We start from the raw sequence: 15,156 nt of genomic DNA on the forward strand, positions 1-15,156 counted from the left end.
CCCTCCTGATCCCAAGCTATTCTCTTCACCCTGTTATAAATGCATTCACCTTGAATTCCTGCACTTATTATTTCTCTCCCACAATCTCAAGCTTTATCTTGAATAATCCCATGGGAGAAGAGACAGGCCAAGTGAGAATATGAGCATGGCTTGATGGGAACTGTTCTGGGTGGAAGAAGAGTTGCAAAGGCTCAGGATGTCAGGCAGGAGAGCATCTCTGTGGCCTCACCATGCAGCCACCTGTCTGGGCTCACAACTATCCCTGGAACATCTTCATCAATGAACACTTGAGCTATGTTTTGGGGGAGGGGAATATGGTGCCAGGTGATCAAGGAAGGGCTGGTGTCTTTACGCACTGGCCCATCACATCCAGACCAATGAAGGCTCTAAGACTCAGAGGTGGGATTTCTATCAACAGACTAATTGTGAGGTTTCCAGAATAAAAAGCCTTCTTGCTGAGATTAGTGGATCCTCTACCTTCATGAGCGAAAAGGGAGCTGGTCCATATGATTGGGTTTCATACTAGGAGGTAAAGAGTCCAAATGCAAGGTGCTAAGCTGCAGCTCATGGACAAGTGCAACCTGACAGATCATTTCTGAGAAGATGTTTTTCTCCTGGAGCCACAGGGTGCATGCCAGTTGACAAAAGACTTCTGCATCCAATCACGCCAGCAAGTCCTCTGACTTGGCTTTGATGGTGGCATGGGTGATATCCACTCACAAGTCCTGGGTTGCTTGGAACTCATAGGAAGTGGGACAGTACTTTATAGGCATCGCTTTCTGAGTCACTCAGATGGACAGGATTTGTGGGGGATCCCAAGGAGACACTGCGGGGAAATAACCAAATACTTGGGTTAGGTCGCAAAGGTGTTCGAAGGTTTGCATGGAGGAATATAATACATGTAAGAGGAAAGTGTCAAATACCTACATTTTTCTAGATGTGCTTGATTCTCGTTGACAGCTCACTTCTGTTTAGGAAGTCCATATAAATTTTGGAGGAGGGACAGTATTTATCATTGTAGATGCTATTGTTGTTTAAGTATTATTTAAAAACTAGCTTATATTTATCAGTTCCATTTTAACTTGTTCTATCCACCCCCCACCTTTTTTTAAATTTTATTTTACAGCTTCTGTTTCAGGGAAGGAACCCGGGTGTTGCCTGGGAATACTCAGTGCCTCGGCTGCGGGGTGAGAAGAAGCCCAGTGCCCAGCCTCGCTACACGTGGGCCGTCATTCGCTCCGAGTGCTCCGTGTCCTGTGGAGGGGGTAGGTGACTTCTCACGCATCCCTCAGTGGTGGGCACCAAAGGGCTTGGGTACATTCGGGCCATGGGCACACTGCACTCCTGGGTCCTCATCACATCCTGGCAGGTAGCCCATCTCCAGAGGGAGGGCAGGAAGCAGTGGCTCTGTATGTCACTCAGAGGCCTGGCTTACCTTCTCTGATCCAACTACATCAGCATGTGGCTCTGAGGAAGTCATGTACTGAATTGGTTTCTACTTTCCACCTAAGGGAAGATTTGATAAAGAGTACTTTTGTTATTTGAGATTATTGAAATGAAAGGCGCTCAAATTATTATATGTATCATGTTGGTGATGAGAAATAGAAGCTTACGTTGAAAATATTGTGATCCAGACTGAGGTTTTTGTCCAATGGTCTTGCCCAAAAGATTTACTATGAAATTGTATATTGAAATTTACCCAGAAAACTAGGAGTTTTATGCAAATTGCTGTGGAAATGACAAGAAACAGCATGTCAGAGAGAAGAATTACACATGACAGTCAATGGCTTGGTCATCTTAATACTGTAAGAATTTGACCATAAGAATACCTAAATTGATAAAGTTAGTTCACTACAGGAACATTCTCAGCCAGAGCCAAATATACTATCTGACAATGGGGGGCAAGTAAAGTTTTCAAATTTAGAAACACAATACTCAGTTCGATTTGATATTTAGAAAACAGGTAAGTTTTTATATGGACATATAGATTTCAGCTTTGTGAATTCCAGTTTTTTATAATTAAGAAATAAATTTAGACAGTTATATATTTAAGTAAAAAAGGATACACAAAATGGAGACTTGCATGAAGAATTTAGAAGAAAACGTAAAAATAAATTCATATATTCTTAATAGTTGTTCTAATAAAAGACATAAAAGAAATAGAGAAAAACAAAGATTAACAAAAAAACATAGTGTGGACAGTTGACACTAACATGCTTGACATACACTAACTCTTTCCATTATTAACTAAGAAGAAAAATTGAAATCTTATTTAAATTCTGATATGAAGATATTCCTGAGGAAAAATATTATTCCCTTCTACACACAAGGAGAGCAAGCAAATGGCTCTAATTATAAAATAGAGAAGAGTACATGTGGCCCCCTCTCTGGGGATGGGGCCAGACGAGATGCCATGTGCCACCATTCAGGGAGCGAAGGAACAGAACCATGTTCATAGGCATCCTCTGTGCATGATGTGGGAAAATTAATTTCTAATCATACTTGCTTCTCTTCCCTTTGTCTTCTGATCTTACAACCACCCCTCATGCTTTCACAGATTATATTAAATATAGTTTATTTTATCCATCCCTATTTAGGGATATCTAATAAAGTCTGATTAAAACAACAACTAAATCACAAAGCTTTATATTTGTGTAAGGACATTGTGATCTTCAGAACTCTTCTTTGTGCATTTCTATTTGGTAGAAAAAATATAAGGAATTGCATGGGAACGTCCACAGAGGATGGCGGTTCCATACCTCTGTTTCTTTATAACAGCTTCCCGCATGTTTCCTGTTTGTGTGTCAGGCATTCTGAGCAATGCTTGGTTTTCTCAGCTGTTCTCTACTTGTCTTAGGTTCCTGAAGAGACTGAATGTGTGATTAGTGTACTTGCAAATCACCTAATTATCCCTAAGGAATAATTCTCAGGTTGAGGTTTCTAGAGGAAATCAACCTCAAACCTACTCTATAATCATTTGCTAGAAGAATTGCTTTATAGCGTCAGTGAATGTGCTTGGGTGGAAAACTGATGAGAAATTAGGGTTCGTTGTAGATGGAGCAGAGGATACCTGTCCTTCACCACCTTGTGTAGGATGTGGCTCCTCTGAGAGTCTTCCTGGTAGAAACCCAACCTGCCTGGGTCCTGAGACTCAGCATGTACTCCAAGTACCCCTCACTGGCCACATGGGAACCCTCAGACAGGGTAAAACTGGACCCTCTCCTGTTTCCGTAAAATGATAAAGCATGCCTTCAGTCTCCTGTTCTTTCAATGCCCCAGGATTAATTCTCAAGAGAAGCAAGAGGACAGTGACAAAAACACTGTCGCCATTTATTGAGCACCAACTGTGTGTTGTCACCTACATGGTCTTATGGAAACCTGCAGTGTGAGGCAGCTCTGGGCTGCAGGAGGGCACCAGCCACAAAATCTTTGCAACAGCCTTTCAAGTCCTTGAAGCTTGAAGATGTTCTGAGGAGCAGTGCCTGGAAGCAATCATTATTAGTGTATCAAAGGTCTTGGTATTATCTCCCCTCATTCTGTAGAAACCATAGACTCAGAAGTTTCAGGAATTGTCCCAGACAACCCAGCGTGGATTCAAATAGGTCTTACTGACCCCATATCCTTCCCACCATGGCCAAAGTCCCAACCATACATGTTCTGATAGGCTGGTGTCCGTTCTAATCCTTTAACAAAGCTTTCTACCCAGGAAGCACAGTTTCACTCTGGTCTTCCCTTCATAATGGAGCATGTGCTGACTGATGGGAACTATGGTCCCGTGAACATAAGCCTGAAAGCCAGTGAGTAGGAGTCCCCTCATGGACCAGACAGCCCTTCATTTCCTGATGACTTGGAGGTCAAGGCTTTGTCCTGTTCAGTCCTGGCAAGTGATCCATGTTCAGTGGACTTGGCAGACCTCCCTCAACAGTCTGAAAGCACATGGTTATTTGTCAAGGATTAATGCCAGTGATTTATTCTGAGGTAGGGGCCTTTAGCTCCCCAAACTTGATCATAAATTGTTGTCTTGATGAAACAAGTGACCAGAATTCACTGTTTGGACCTTTCTGAACTTTGGTATTGTAGGATTTGGTGATATCTGATGACACATATCTTCTGAAGATAAATCCTTAGTTACTTTGAGTTTATACAATGTTTCATTAATTCTATGCTCCTGGGGCCTCTCACTTCTCAAAGGTAGGCCAGGTTATTTAAATTCTGCATTATCTGAAAATAGCACATCTAAATCTCTGGATGATTAACAGTGGAGGCAGACAATTCAAAATGAATCTGTTCTCATGCTTTCAGTTTTGTGAGAAAATAACTAAATTCACCAGTGAATCTGATAGAAAGAGCACTCGATCCCCATCTTCCTTTGTTGGGGGCTTTGGTCACCACATCTCCCAACATTCAAAACCTGGGAATGCCCAACCAGGGCAGAGGGGAGGTATGGGCACCATTTTCATCTTATTTGCATGTGTTGTGTTTTCAAGACCTTTAGTTGCACAGACCTCCCGACATCCTGGATTGCGAACCTTTTAAACACACTTTTCTTAGTTATCTCCATCTGAACTTAATGTCTACAAGAGGATCTTTTAAGTGACCCAGTTAGGGAATTCTTGAGCTGGGAAGGACACTTGGAAACTCCTCCACCTCTTGTTTCACTCAAGAAACAGTACGTGGCATCAACGGAGGAAACAATGCTTTTTTTTGTTTTGTTTTTAAAAGAGGTCCCATTCCCTTTTCTATTCTAACGGGGTCATTTCTCTCTGGAAAATTTCCTAACAGACACTGGGCAAGCCTGGCCATTCATCCCCCATTCTACCAAGCTTCCTCTGCTCCTTTTTCCTTTCTATTCGCTTTTATAGTATAATCACATTTTTTATTTCAATGGTCCTGCATAGGGGTGTCTTGACTGTACTCTGAGACAGTGTCTGGGCATCGGTGAGGGGTCAGGGCTTAGCCAGGGAGACAGGAAGCCAGGAGTGCCGTTAGCAGAGGAACTGGCTTAGCTGAGGATGTCTGACTCTCAGGTGGGCATTTCTTTCACATGGTAAAGATGTCACTAGACTCTTGTTTCCAGGGTAAAGGCATCAGCCCTTTCTCAAAATTACAAATGCTGTAATTTTAAAAAATCAGCCTCTGATCCAATTGGTTCAGTGTATTTCAAATAACTAATCTCAGACCACTGATTTACTTCCAAGTGAAATGCTTATTAAAATTTGGCTTATTCCTCTGTTCTAAACTTTCCAGTGTGCTCTGTGCAATGTCTGGGGATAATGCTTTCCATTTAAGTGAAAATATTGATCAGATTCACAATGAAAATTTCTCATCAAATCTTATGGGTGACTGGGTGGCTCGGTCCATTGAGCGTCTGACTCTTGATCCTGGCTCAGGTCATGATCTCAGTGTTGTGAGACTGAGCCCCATGTCAGGCTCCATGCTCAGCACAGAGTCTGTTTGAGATCCTCTCCTTCTGCCCCTCCCCCAGCTCGTGTGCGCATTCTCTCTTTCTCTCTCTCTCTCTTTCTCAAATAAATAAAATCTTAAAAAAAAATTTCTCAGACACATCTTAAAAATGGCCATAAACCAACCTCTCTTATATTTTTCTAATAATATTGTCTTTACCACCTACCCATATTCTAAAGCATAAACTTTATTGGTTTAGCAATCAAGTTTATAAAATGGAAAGAGATCATTAGCAACCTTGCCCTTATCTTGTTGATATCAAACCACTCGTTTATTCCTTCACTTGTTGAGTCAGCAAATATTTGTGGGCACAGATCTGAACCTCAAACTTCTTAAAGTCAGGCAGGGAGAATACAGAGACTTTTTGCTTAATTTCCTATCTTTGAATTGACCAGTGAAATATTAACAGGACTGTTACTTCATATGAAAAGTATTCAGTGCCTTTGCAGCATTGTAGCCAGAGAAACAGGGCACGTCCGCACACCTCAACCAAGGAAGGGAGGACTTCAATCCGGCCGTTCTTCCTTAAACATGAGAGGCATTATGTTGAGATAGGAGACTGTAAGGAAAGATGAGGTCTACTGTCTCTGTCCTCGGAAACACAAGCATTCTCCTGAGACTGCTCCTGGGTACAGCCGTGCCGTCAGTCCACTCACTCATCTCATCGGCTGACATCACCCTCTTTTCACAGCCACTGCTCCACATTAGATTGCCCCTGTCCTTCCTTTGCTTGCTAGAATGCTCCAAATCCTGCAGAAAGTCTATGTTCTTTTTTTGAACTATAACTAAGGGGTTGACCTTGTTCTTCTTGGTCCCAGGACCAACTTGAAATGCTTTCTACTCTTTCCTCCCTGCATTGGGTTACCTTTGAGCTAAGTTCATAAAAATGCCTGCTGTGTCTTTATCCAAGACTCTACTAAATTACAAAATGTATCACCCTCCGTTGACTTCTTTGCCCTCAAAAAGCAGAGGGAAACCAAGGAAAGGTTCATCTCCTAGAGCAGGAGCACCTTCCTTGGTGGTGGGGGGGGGGCACTGCACTGTGATGTTCACCCCCACTTGTCTCCCCAAGTGCGCTCAGAGAACTAGGGTGAAATGGAGAACTGCGACTCTTTTCAGGGAGCAGGGACCCTTCACCATCCCCAGAGCCTCCCCAGCTTGGGCATACTTCCCTGGTCAGGGGCAGTGGGTTCAAGTGTCCATCTGTCTGGGGTCAGCCCCTCAGATTCCCTTTATGGGGTCCTGTCAGGCTTCTCTCACCATGCTCCTACTGTGGAGAGAGGACAATGGTGGGTGGGTCTCCAGTCCCACCTCCCACCCTGCTAACCAGACTGGGAACCATGAAGACGGATGCTGACCACCCACAGCAAGAGGAGCAGCATGTTGCTCTGCCACTTTGGACAGGTCAGTGGATCAAGGAAATCAGATCCTGGCCAGTTCCTTGTTGAGCAGAAGTGATGCATGAGGACAGCACGGGCCATCCATAAGAGACTGCCGTCACCACCCTTTCAGCTCTGGGACACATTAGGATGCCATGTGCTCAGTGGGATCAAGCCAGGTACAGCTGTCACACACACCTGGGAATCATTTAGACTCTGAGAAGCTCCCAGGACCTCACCCTGGCTTTCCCCTGGCTTCCCCCTCCATCCTCTGATTTCAAGGATCTTTGGTGCTTGTTCATTACACATCCATGAATATCTAGCCCTTGCGGTAGAAATGATGCTTCTCAAGAGAATGCATGTGTTCATCTGTGGAATATTTTCTAGTTTTCCGTGTAGTTTTGCTTGAATGATTGGTTTCTTCTTTCAAAACGAAGGGTAAGACTTTGGCCACAGCTGGAATTCATTCCACAGTTAGAATTAGTGAGAACCTGGAGATTGTTTGGTTAAATCATAGTCTTCGGGATCCCTGGGTGGCACAGCAGTTTAGCGCCTGCCTTTGGCCCAGGGCGCGAACCTGGAGACTCGGGATCGAATCCCACGTCGGGCTCCCGGTGCATGGAGGCTGCTTCTCCCTCTGCCTGTGTCTCTGCCTCTCTCTCTCTCTCTCTCTGTGACTATCATAAATAAATTTAAAAAAAAATCATAGTCTTCAAGACCGAATACTCCCTTCCAGGTACTACTTTGGCAAAATATGAAGATCTAAAAATGATTTCTGAAGAACTGGCCAGGGCTGGTTTCAGCAAGAAGGTAAAGGTAGAGCCCAAGCACATTGCTCGTGACACTCCCCACCCTCCACGGGCAGTACTCCGCTCTGGGCTCTCCCCAGTTACAGGATCATGGCAGTTACAGGACCTTTGACTTTCTTACATTAGCTTTTAAATGCCACACTCCTCTTTTATCTATTATTTTGGTCATTTGAAAATATTGGCCAGTTTGGTTCTTGCATTCCTGTGTACCCTGTGATTTTTCTTTCTGAAAAGTAGTTGAGCAGTTATAAGCACTGTTGAGAAATTGCTCTGCAGATGTGTCCTTAGTCAGAGAAACAATACCGAAGTTTTAGTAAACATTCAGCTAGATGGCCAAGGAGATCTCGTTCCACAGGAAACTAATCTGAAACACCACTATCTCCACCCTGCTGTAAAAATAGAGCCTGGATATACTAAATGCTTTCAGGCATTTTGGGTATTTCTGAATATTTCTGAATATTCTCAGAAATTTAAAAACACTCAAAGCATGAAATATTTAAATTCACTTTTCTGACTATCCTTGTTTATATGGATGGGCAAGGGAAATAATTTCCAAGTAAGATCTCAAGCATTCCTGCCACCTACAAACAGATTTGATGTGCAGGTGAGTCTCACCATTTCAATTTTGATTATCCGGGATATTGGCATTCCTAGGCCATGCAGTGGGCACCTGGCCTGTAATGTTTTATGTTGTCCCCATGGATGGCGAGCCCTTGCAGCCTGCAGGCTTGGGAATGTAGCCACTATTCTTGTCTAGCCAGCAATACCACCAGCCTGCCCTGTCCTTTGCTCCTGGACTCATGATCTGATTTAATCCTGGTAAAAAAGCAGTGAAACTTCTGCTGTAACTCTCCTTCTGAAAATGAAGAAATGGAGGTAAATGTCATCGCAGGACTTGAAAGGATAATTTTATATAAGTTCTCAAGTCAATCTGTGCAGAATGCCCAGGACCTGGGCACATCAACTGCATGGAAATGAAAAAGTGCCCTCAAGATAAAAGAACTTCTATTGTGCCTCCGAGATCCCATCGTTCCAACATTGCTGTGGGATTGAGCACCACTTGGATTTATTTCTCTTCGGTTTGGAGTCTCTTCTGGGCTGATTTCATACTATGAGTTTTCTCATTGTTCTGAACTTTTCCTTGGGCCTGAGGAAAGGACTTTATGCCCAGTTTCTGTGTTGCCTGAGTTCTGAGTGTGTCTCTGCCATGCTCACCCACCAATGACGAGCTCCAGGACGCCCCCCAGAAAGCAGGTGGTGGTCCCTGCCACCCCAAATTAACACCACTCTCAGTTTCCTAGGCCAGGATATCTGTGGCCCTGTGACACCTGACCTAGGTATATGTCTTCACTGCATCCTCTCTGTGTTTAGATTCTGTGCCGGTGCTGGAACAGGCCTAGTGGTTTGTTGGTGGCTTTTGCTGCTTTTTATTACCTGCTGTGTCCTCAGCATCTAGCATCATGCCCAACCCACACCAACCACCAAGGATATATTTGTCAAATAAACAAATGCAGGATCTCAACAACTTTTTGATCTATAAGTATGTGAAGACTGCATTTAGAAAGGGTGACATATCTTGGGGAGGCCCTGCCTCTTAAAAACTGGTGACCTTAGGAGCTACTTAAGCCTCTTATGCCTTAGTGAGCCTACCCAAAAAATGAGGATAATAATGTAATCTACCCCATGTGCTCCTTTAGGGATTAAATGAGAATACTTGTAAAGCTCTCAACACTCTATCTCACCAAACAAATGTCAATCCTGACTCTCTTCTGTTAATGTTACAGCTTTGCCAAGAAACAGGACAGTTTGGGTTACTAAACTCTTGAAGCAAGAAGGAATTACTTCTTGATCTTATTCTTCACGTGGCCCCAGGCAGGGACGCAGAGCGTATTCCTCTCTGTTTTGGATGATGTCACCATCTTCAGAGCAGTGTGTGTTCTGCACACATGTGTGTGCAGGCCTGTGTGAGTGTGCACGCACACACCTGGTGGCCCGCATTTTCCTGCTGTAATGTGACAGAGGACAACAGGCAGGACATTGAGGCAGTGGTGTGAGCAGAGGGCAGGAGATAGTGCCTGGAAGCTTCAGTTTGGGAAACAGAGGACTTGGGGTCCTTGACACAACTATTTATTTATTTATTTTATTTATTTATATTTTTTTGCAACAATTTTTTTAAAGGATTTATTTATTCATGAAAGACACAGAGAGAGAGGGAAAGACACAGGTACAAGGAGAAGCAGGCTCCTGCAGGGAGCCTGATGTGGGACTCAATCCCGGGATCCCAGGATCACACCCAGAGCTGAAGGCAGGTCCTCAACCACTGTGCCACCAGGTGCCCCTTTGATGCAGCATCTTAAAGAAGAGGCAGAGAGGCGTCCTATAACATGCCTTCTGATTTCTTCACTTCCTGCATGGAGCATGTCTCCACTCTGCTGCCACAGGGCATCAGCTGAGCTCGGTCCCAGCACCCAGGACCATAGGCAACACATCGTCCTGGGCCGTTGGCTGTCAGGTCTCCTGGTATTTGGGAGCCACTTGCTCCACAGTAATGCCTCAAATTGCCATTCTGTTTGGTACTCGGAAACCTCTTTGGTAGAGGAGTTCTGGCTTCCCTTTGTCCTTCCAGGCTGGCATCTCGGTGTCTGTCCTTGATCATGTACCCACCTGTAACCCCATCCTTGTCCAAAGAACATCCTACCCAAGATCTTGATGGTGATCTACAATTATGGTGAGTGAGTCTCTGATTAGGGACCTCAGAAAGCACTTTGACAAGAGACATAGACAGGGTGCCTGGTGGCTCCACCGGTGACACATCTGCCTTCAGCTCAGGGCGTGATCCTGGAGTCCTGGGATGGAGTCCCGCATGGGTCTCCCTGCTAGGCGGGGAGTCTGCTCTCTTCTCTCTCTGCTGCTCCCCTGTGCTAGTGCGCTCTCTCTCAAATAAATAAATAAAATCCTAAAAATAAATAAATAAAACAACCTAGAGGCTGTACATAGGCATGAAAAAACATTTATTTTGCTTTATACTTAGGCTTTGCCATGTTCCCTGCAGGTGAGGTTACTGGCTGGGGGACAGACAGGTGGATGCAATATGGGGAGCAGACCCCAGAAACCCAGGGCCATGAGAGACCATGGGGGGAAATACTGAGGGATCTGATAGAAGTCAAGGCAAACAGTCAGGGGTGAGAGAAGAACTCTGATTGATCCTTACCAAGCCAATGGGCACAGATTTCTAGGTCCTTGAGCAAAGCAAAGGTGCTCTCACGTGATTTGCTGCAGCTCTGACTTAACTGTGAGAAATCATTTCTTAAAGCATCACCTAAACCTGTTCCCAAGTGGCTGGGCCGCATAACACCTGGATGCTCCCCAGGGGCTCGGGTGTGCTGTCTGGGCATGGCCCCCAGAGTCCTGATGTGGAGAGATGTGCAGTGGGAGTCGGCCTCCCTCTCGGCCCTCTGCTGAGGAGGGAATTTCTGTGTGCGTGTGGCAGCCCATATAAACAAGGACAGTGTGCCCAAGTGCACAGGTGCGTGTTTTATGGGACTTCTGCTGAGCTTTCTGGTTCGGGTCCCCTTGTCAATCAACAGTTGCAAGACGGATGGAAAAGAAACCAGAATGTCAGCGCCTTAGGCACCCCTTTAGGCTTCGATGCTGAGCCTTCGGGGGAGAAGGAGATGGAAGGAGGGAGAGGCCAGGGCAGGGGGGTGGACAGGCTACAGGCCAAGAGGAGGTCACGTGAGGGCCGCCTGGGCGGTCGGACCCCCCGCCCCCACCCCTCACCGCCCAGTGTCTGTGATGTCAGCAAGACAGATGTGCATTTTCATGAAGGCCCACATTTGTAGGTGTTGTCATTAGTTTTCGCCACAAATGCCATAAACTGATAGTAAAGAAGACAAACCGCTCTCTGAGCCTAGGTCGCTGCGAGCATTTTAATACATTCTGTTCCTGTCTCCCGCGTGCAGCCCTTTCTGGGTGCGCCTCCCCAGGCTTCCCGGTGACCTCCTCCCTCCTACGGTGCTCGCTATTTGTGTCCACCACGTCGGGGAGGCCCTTCTAGCGTGTTGAGCGAACAGCCCATTTTTAATGTGGGGTTTCAGATTCTTGAGCCAATAGATTCAAGCATTAGTGGTAACGCTGGTCACAATGATTTCAACAAAGTGTAAGAGTGAGCCCTTGCCTGCCCCCCCACCCAAACTTCCTAGTAATCCCAAATTTAGGCTCCACGTTTTGGTGGCTATTCTGAGGGCAAAGTTCCTACGGGTCTGAAACTGTTTCTCTTGGGCAGAGAACACGCCTTACACACAAATGCACTCACACACAGTGAGCCTCGTTTGCTTAGGGCACAGCTGGGAGCAGTGGCTGTGAGATCGGACATACGGAGTTGTAAAGGATGCGACTGCACCCTCAGGAGCCTGGCTGCCTCTCAGCGGGAGCTCACTGTATGGGACATCTTCTGGAAGGGTAACTGAGACCCGAGGGGATTGGGAATGGTGCCTGCCGGCAGCGTCCACACCACGTGGGAACTTGTGAGGAATGCAGATCCCTGAGCCCACTCCGCACCTCTAGGACCCGAAGCCCCTAAATCCAGCTTGAGAGCCCATCTGGGGAGTGACTTGGATTGCCTTCCAGCGAGGGGGCTTCTCTCCTAACCCGGGTGGACAGCCCCCCTGGCACGTGCCTGCCAGGAGCCCTCGCAGGCGCTTCTGCAGTCCCCAGGATTCAGAACTCACAGGGAACCCTGCTTCCTGGGAAGGGCTGCCCGGAAAACAGCAGCAGCTTCCGTGAGCGCTGCCACTAGCGCGTGGTTGGCAGCCAGGAGCTCGCCCACCGGGATCGTGGTGGTTGAGGGAAAGCTCGATGCTCTGGAGGGGAGTGAAGGCGGGGTAGGCGGATGGCGGGAGGAGAATCACACACGAGAACTTTCCTGGAAAGCACCCGGGCCCGAGTCCAGCTGGTAGCATCTCCCCACGTGATTTTAGTCGCAGTCACTTTGTGACAGGAGGACAGCAACGCCTTCCAGCAGGGTCCCTGGCCTGCTCGCTGGTCTTTGTGGGGGTCGAGCACCCTCGCTGCCCTGGGAAGAGCCAGGCCCGGGGTGGGGGACCACAGGACAGATGGGGTGATGGGCTGCACCCCGTCGGCAGCTCCGCTCCCCTCTGCAGGAGACACCTGCCCAGTGTCCACCCCACTTGCTCCCCTCAAGCCAGAGCTCCCGCTACCCACTCCTGACTCTGCTGCAGAGGAGCTGCCCCTCCTTCCCCCAGGGGTCGCTCCCCAGATCCCACATTCCCTTCCTCTCTTGTTCCCGAAAGTGCTCGTCCTCCTGAGCCCAGGATGAACAGCTCCTTCTGTCCCCCGCCCCGCCCTCCCTCCGGCTGCCTCTGGCCTTCACTGCACACAGGGGCATGAGGAGGACCTTTCCTTCCTGCCATGGGCCGTCTGCCCTCCCGGCCTCGCTCTCACTCCTGCAGCCTCACCTGGAGACGGTGTGCAGTCCCGGGGGCACCTGCAGCCTGCAGCCCTTCCCCCCCAGCCCCTGCTTCTCCGTCCTGCGTCCTGCAGTAAGGAGACCTCTCCCTCCCCTGCCACCTCCCGCCTCTACAGCACCTCCTAGACCCTGGGTCTGCCCTCCTTCCTTCAGTGGGCATCTCGTATTCCCCCCCCCCCCCAGAGTGTTGCTTCCCACACATCTTCCACCACCCGGGTTTTGCATCTTCTGCTGCACAACTTTGCACTTTTGTCAGTGTCGTGCTGGGAACAGCATGCTGGACCCTTCCCTGGGATGGCCCCGCCCCCCAGAGCAGGTGCATGTGCCTTCCCGCTGCCTGGGTCCCCTGCTGTATTTACTCTGGTCCCTCCCTGACCCCAGCAACTCCACCAAGTGACCTTCGTGTCTGTTTTCCCGAGTTTTCTAAATACATAATCATACCTCCCGTGGTCATTTCCCTGCTATAATGTTCATATTCCCTCTTCTCATCTTGTCCAATTTACCAGTCAATGTCTCCAAAATACCTGAATTCAACTGCTAATAATTAAAAGTTCTTTCCTTATTCCGTCTCATAAGGGGAATGTTTGCGTTGTTTCCCATGATGTTGGCTTCTCTTTTTAAATAAACACACAAATATCTATATTTGCATCTATCTAGAAATATATAGACATATACACATAAACTCATGCAAATATACAAAATTTGATGAGTAAATATTTACCCGCTGCCTATTTTATTAACGTTTTTGTCAAAATGGAGATTAAATTTATCACATGCTAAACATTTATTACATATAGGGTGAAATGTATGTTTCTTCCTAATCTGTTAATACGGTGAAATATATTAACTGACTTTCCAATTATTGAACCATCCTGCCATTCCTACCATGAATCAACATCTAGAGTTGTAGGTTTTTTCTCAGTGTGTTACTTGATTCTGTCCTATTTCTTTTTTCTTTCTTTTTGCATTAATATTACTAAGTATTATTGAGTTGTGAGTTTCTTCTGGGTGCTAAAAGGCACTTTTTTAATGTTGGAAAATTATCTTTTATGCTTTGGAATAATTTAACTAGCATTGGTAGTATCTCTTCTTTTATGTGTGGCAGGACCTATTCACAGCATCTGACTCTCTTGCATTTTCAGGAATTAGGTGGTTTTCAATGCAGCTTTGCATTCTGTCTGGTAATTAAACCACATAGATTATTTCTCTCTTTTGCAATTATTTTTGCTAATTCAGAAAACCATCTTTTTCTGTAAGATTCTTAAATATTATGCTTATAAATTTGAACAAAGTGCCCTCATTAAATGATCTTCATTTCTTTTGTGTAGGATATTCTCTTAATTTCATTTCATATCTTGCATATTTGTGCTTATTCCTTACTCTCTTTGTTAAGTTAGTGTATCAGTGACAGGTTAGCCAGGAAAACAGAAGCCATTCTAGGTATGTCACACTAGAAGATATTTAATATAAAGGATCATTTGCTTACAAAATACTTGCAGGGTAGAGGAGTAAAGGTCAGAGAGAGACACCATTAGCTCTCAGAGTCTATCTGGCTATTTAAGAACCAGGAAGTTGTAGAACATTACAGAAATCACTTTGTTAGGATTAGAGCCAAGCCACCACTGGCGCACATGATTCCCAGGAAAATGCCTGCATTTCTGCAAACCTCATGCCTGCCAAGCACATGCTCATGCCCGCTGCTGCCAGGGAGGTGGTGGTGGGCTCTGACACTCTTCTGCTCCCTGCATCCTATGCTCATGCCTCTCTTTTGTGGGATCTAACCTAAAGTCTCACGGGCCGGAGGTGACAACCCTGTCTCCCAAATCAGCTCTTGGATTTTCCACTTTGTAACATAGTTGCTTCTTCAAGTTTTTGTCTGTAATCAAATATACTGGAATCTCACCATTTTCTAATACACTGATTTCTGTTTCAAGCTATATCAATTGTTTCTACTTCCTTGAGCTATGTTCTTCTCATTTCTTTGTTCCATATTACATTCATTGATTTCCATTCTTAT

General features: G+C 46.0%; 1 protein-coding gene across 1 annotated transcript in view; it reads left to right on the forward strand.

Annotated features, from left to right (window-relative positions):
• Positions 1–15,156, forward strand: part of ADAMTS16 (ADAM metallopeptidase with thrombospondin type 1 motif 16) — a 151,071-nt gene that overhangs the window by 84,444 nt on the left and 51,471 nt on the right. Inside the window, exon 17 of the mRNA XM_041731954.1 lies at positions 1,127–1,265. Within this exon, the coding sequence (XP_041587888.1) occupies positions 1,127–1,265 (139 nt within the window). The remainder of the gene's footprint in view (positions 1–1,126; positions 1,266–15,156) is intronic.

This window comes from Vulpes lagopus, chromosome 17 (assembly GCF_018345385.1).
Source record: "Vulpes lagopus strain Blue_001 chromosome 17, ASM1834538v1, whole genome shotgun sequence".
In the NCBI taxonomy this organism is placed as follows: domain Eukaryota; kingdom Metazoa; phylum Chordata; class Mammalia; order Carnivora; family Canidae; genus Vulpes; species Vulpes lagopus.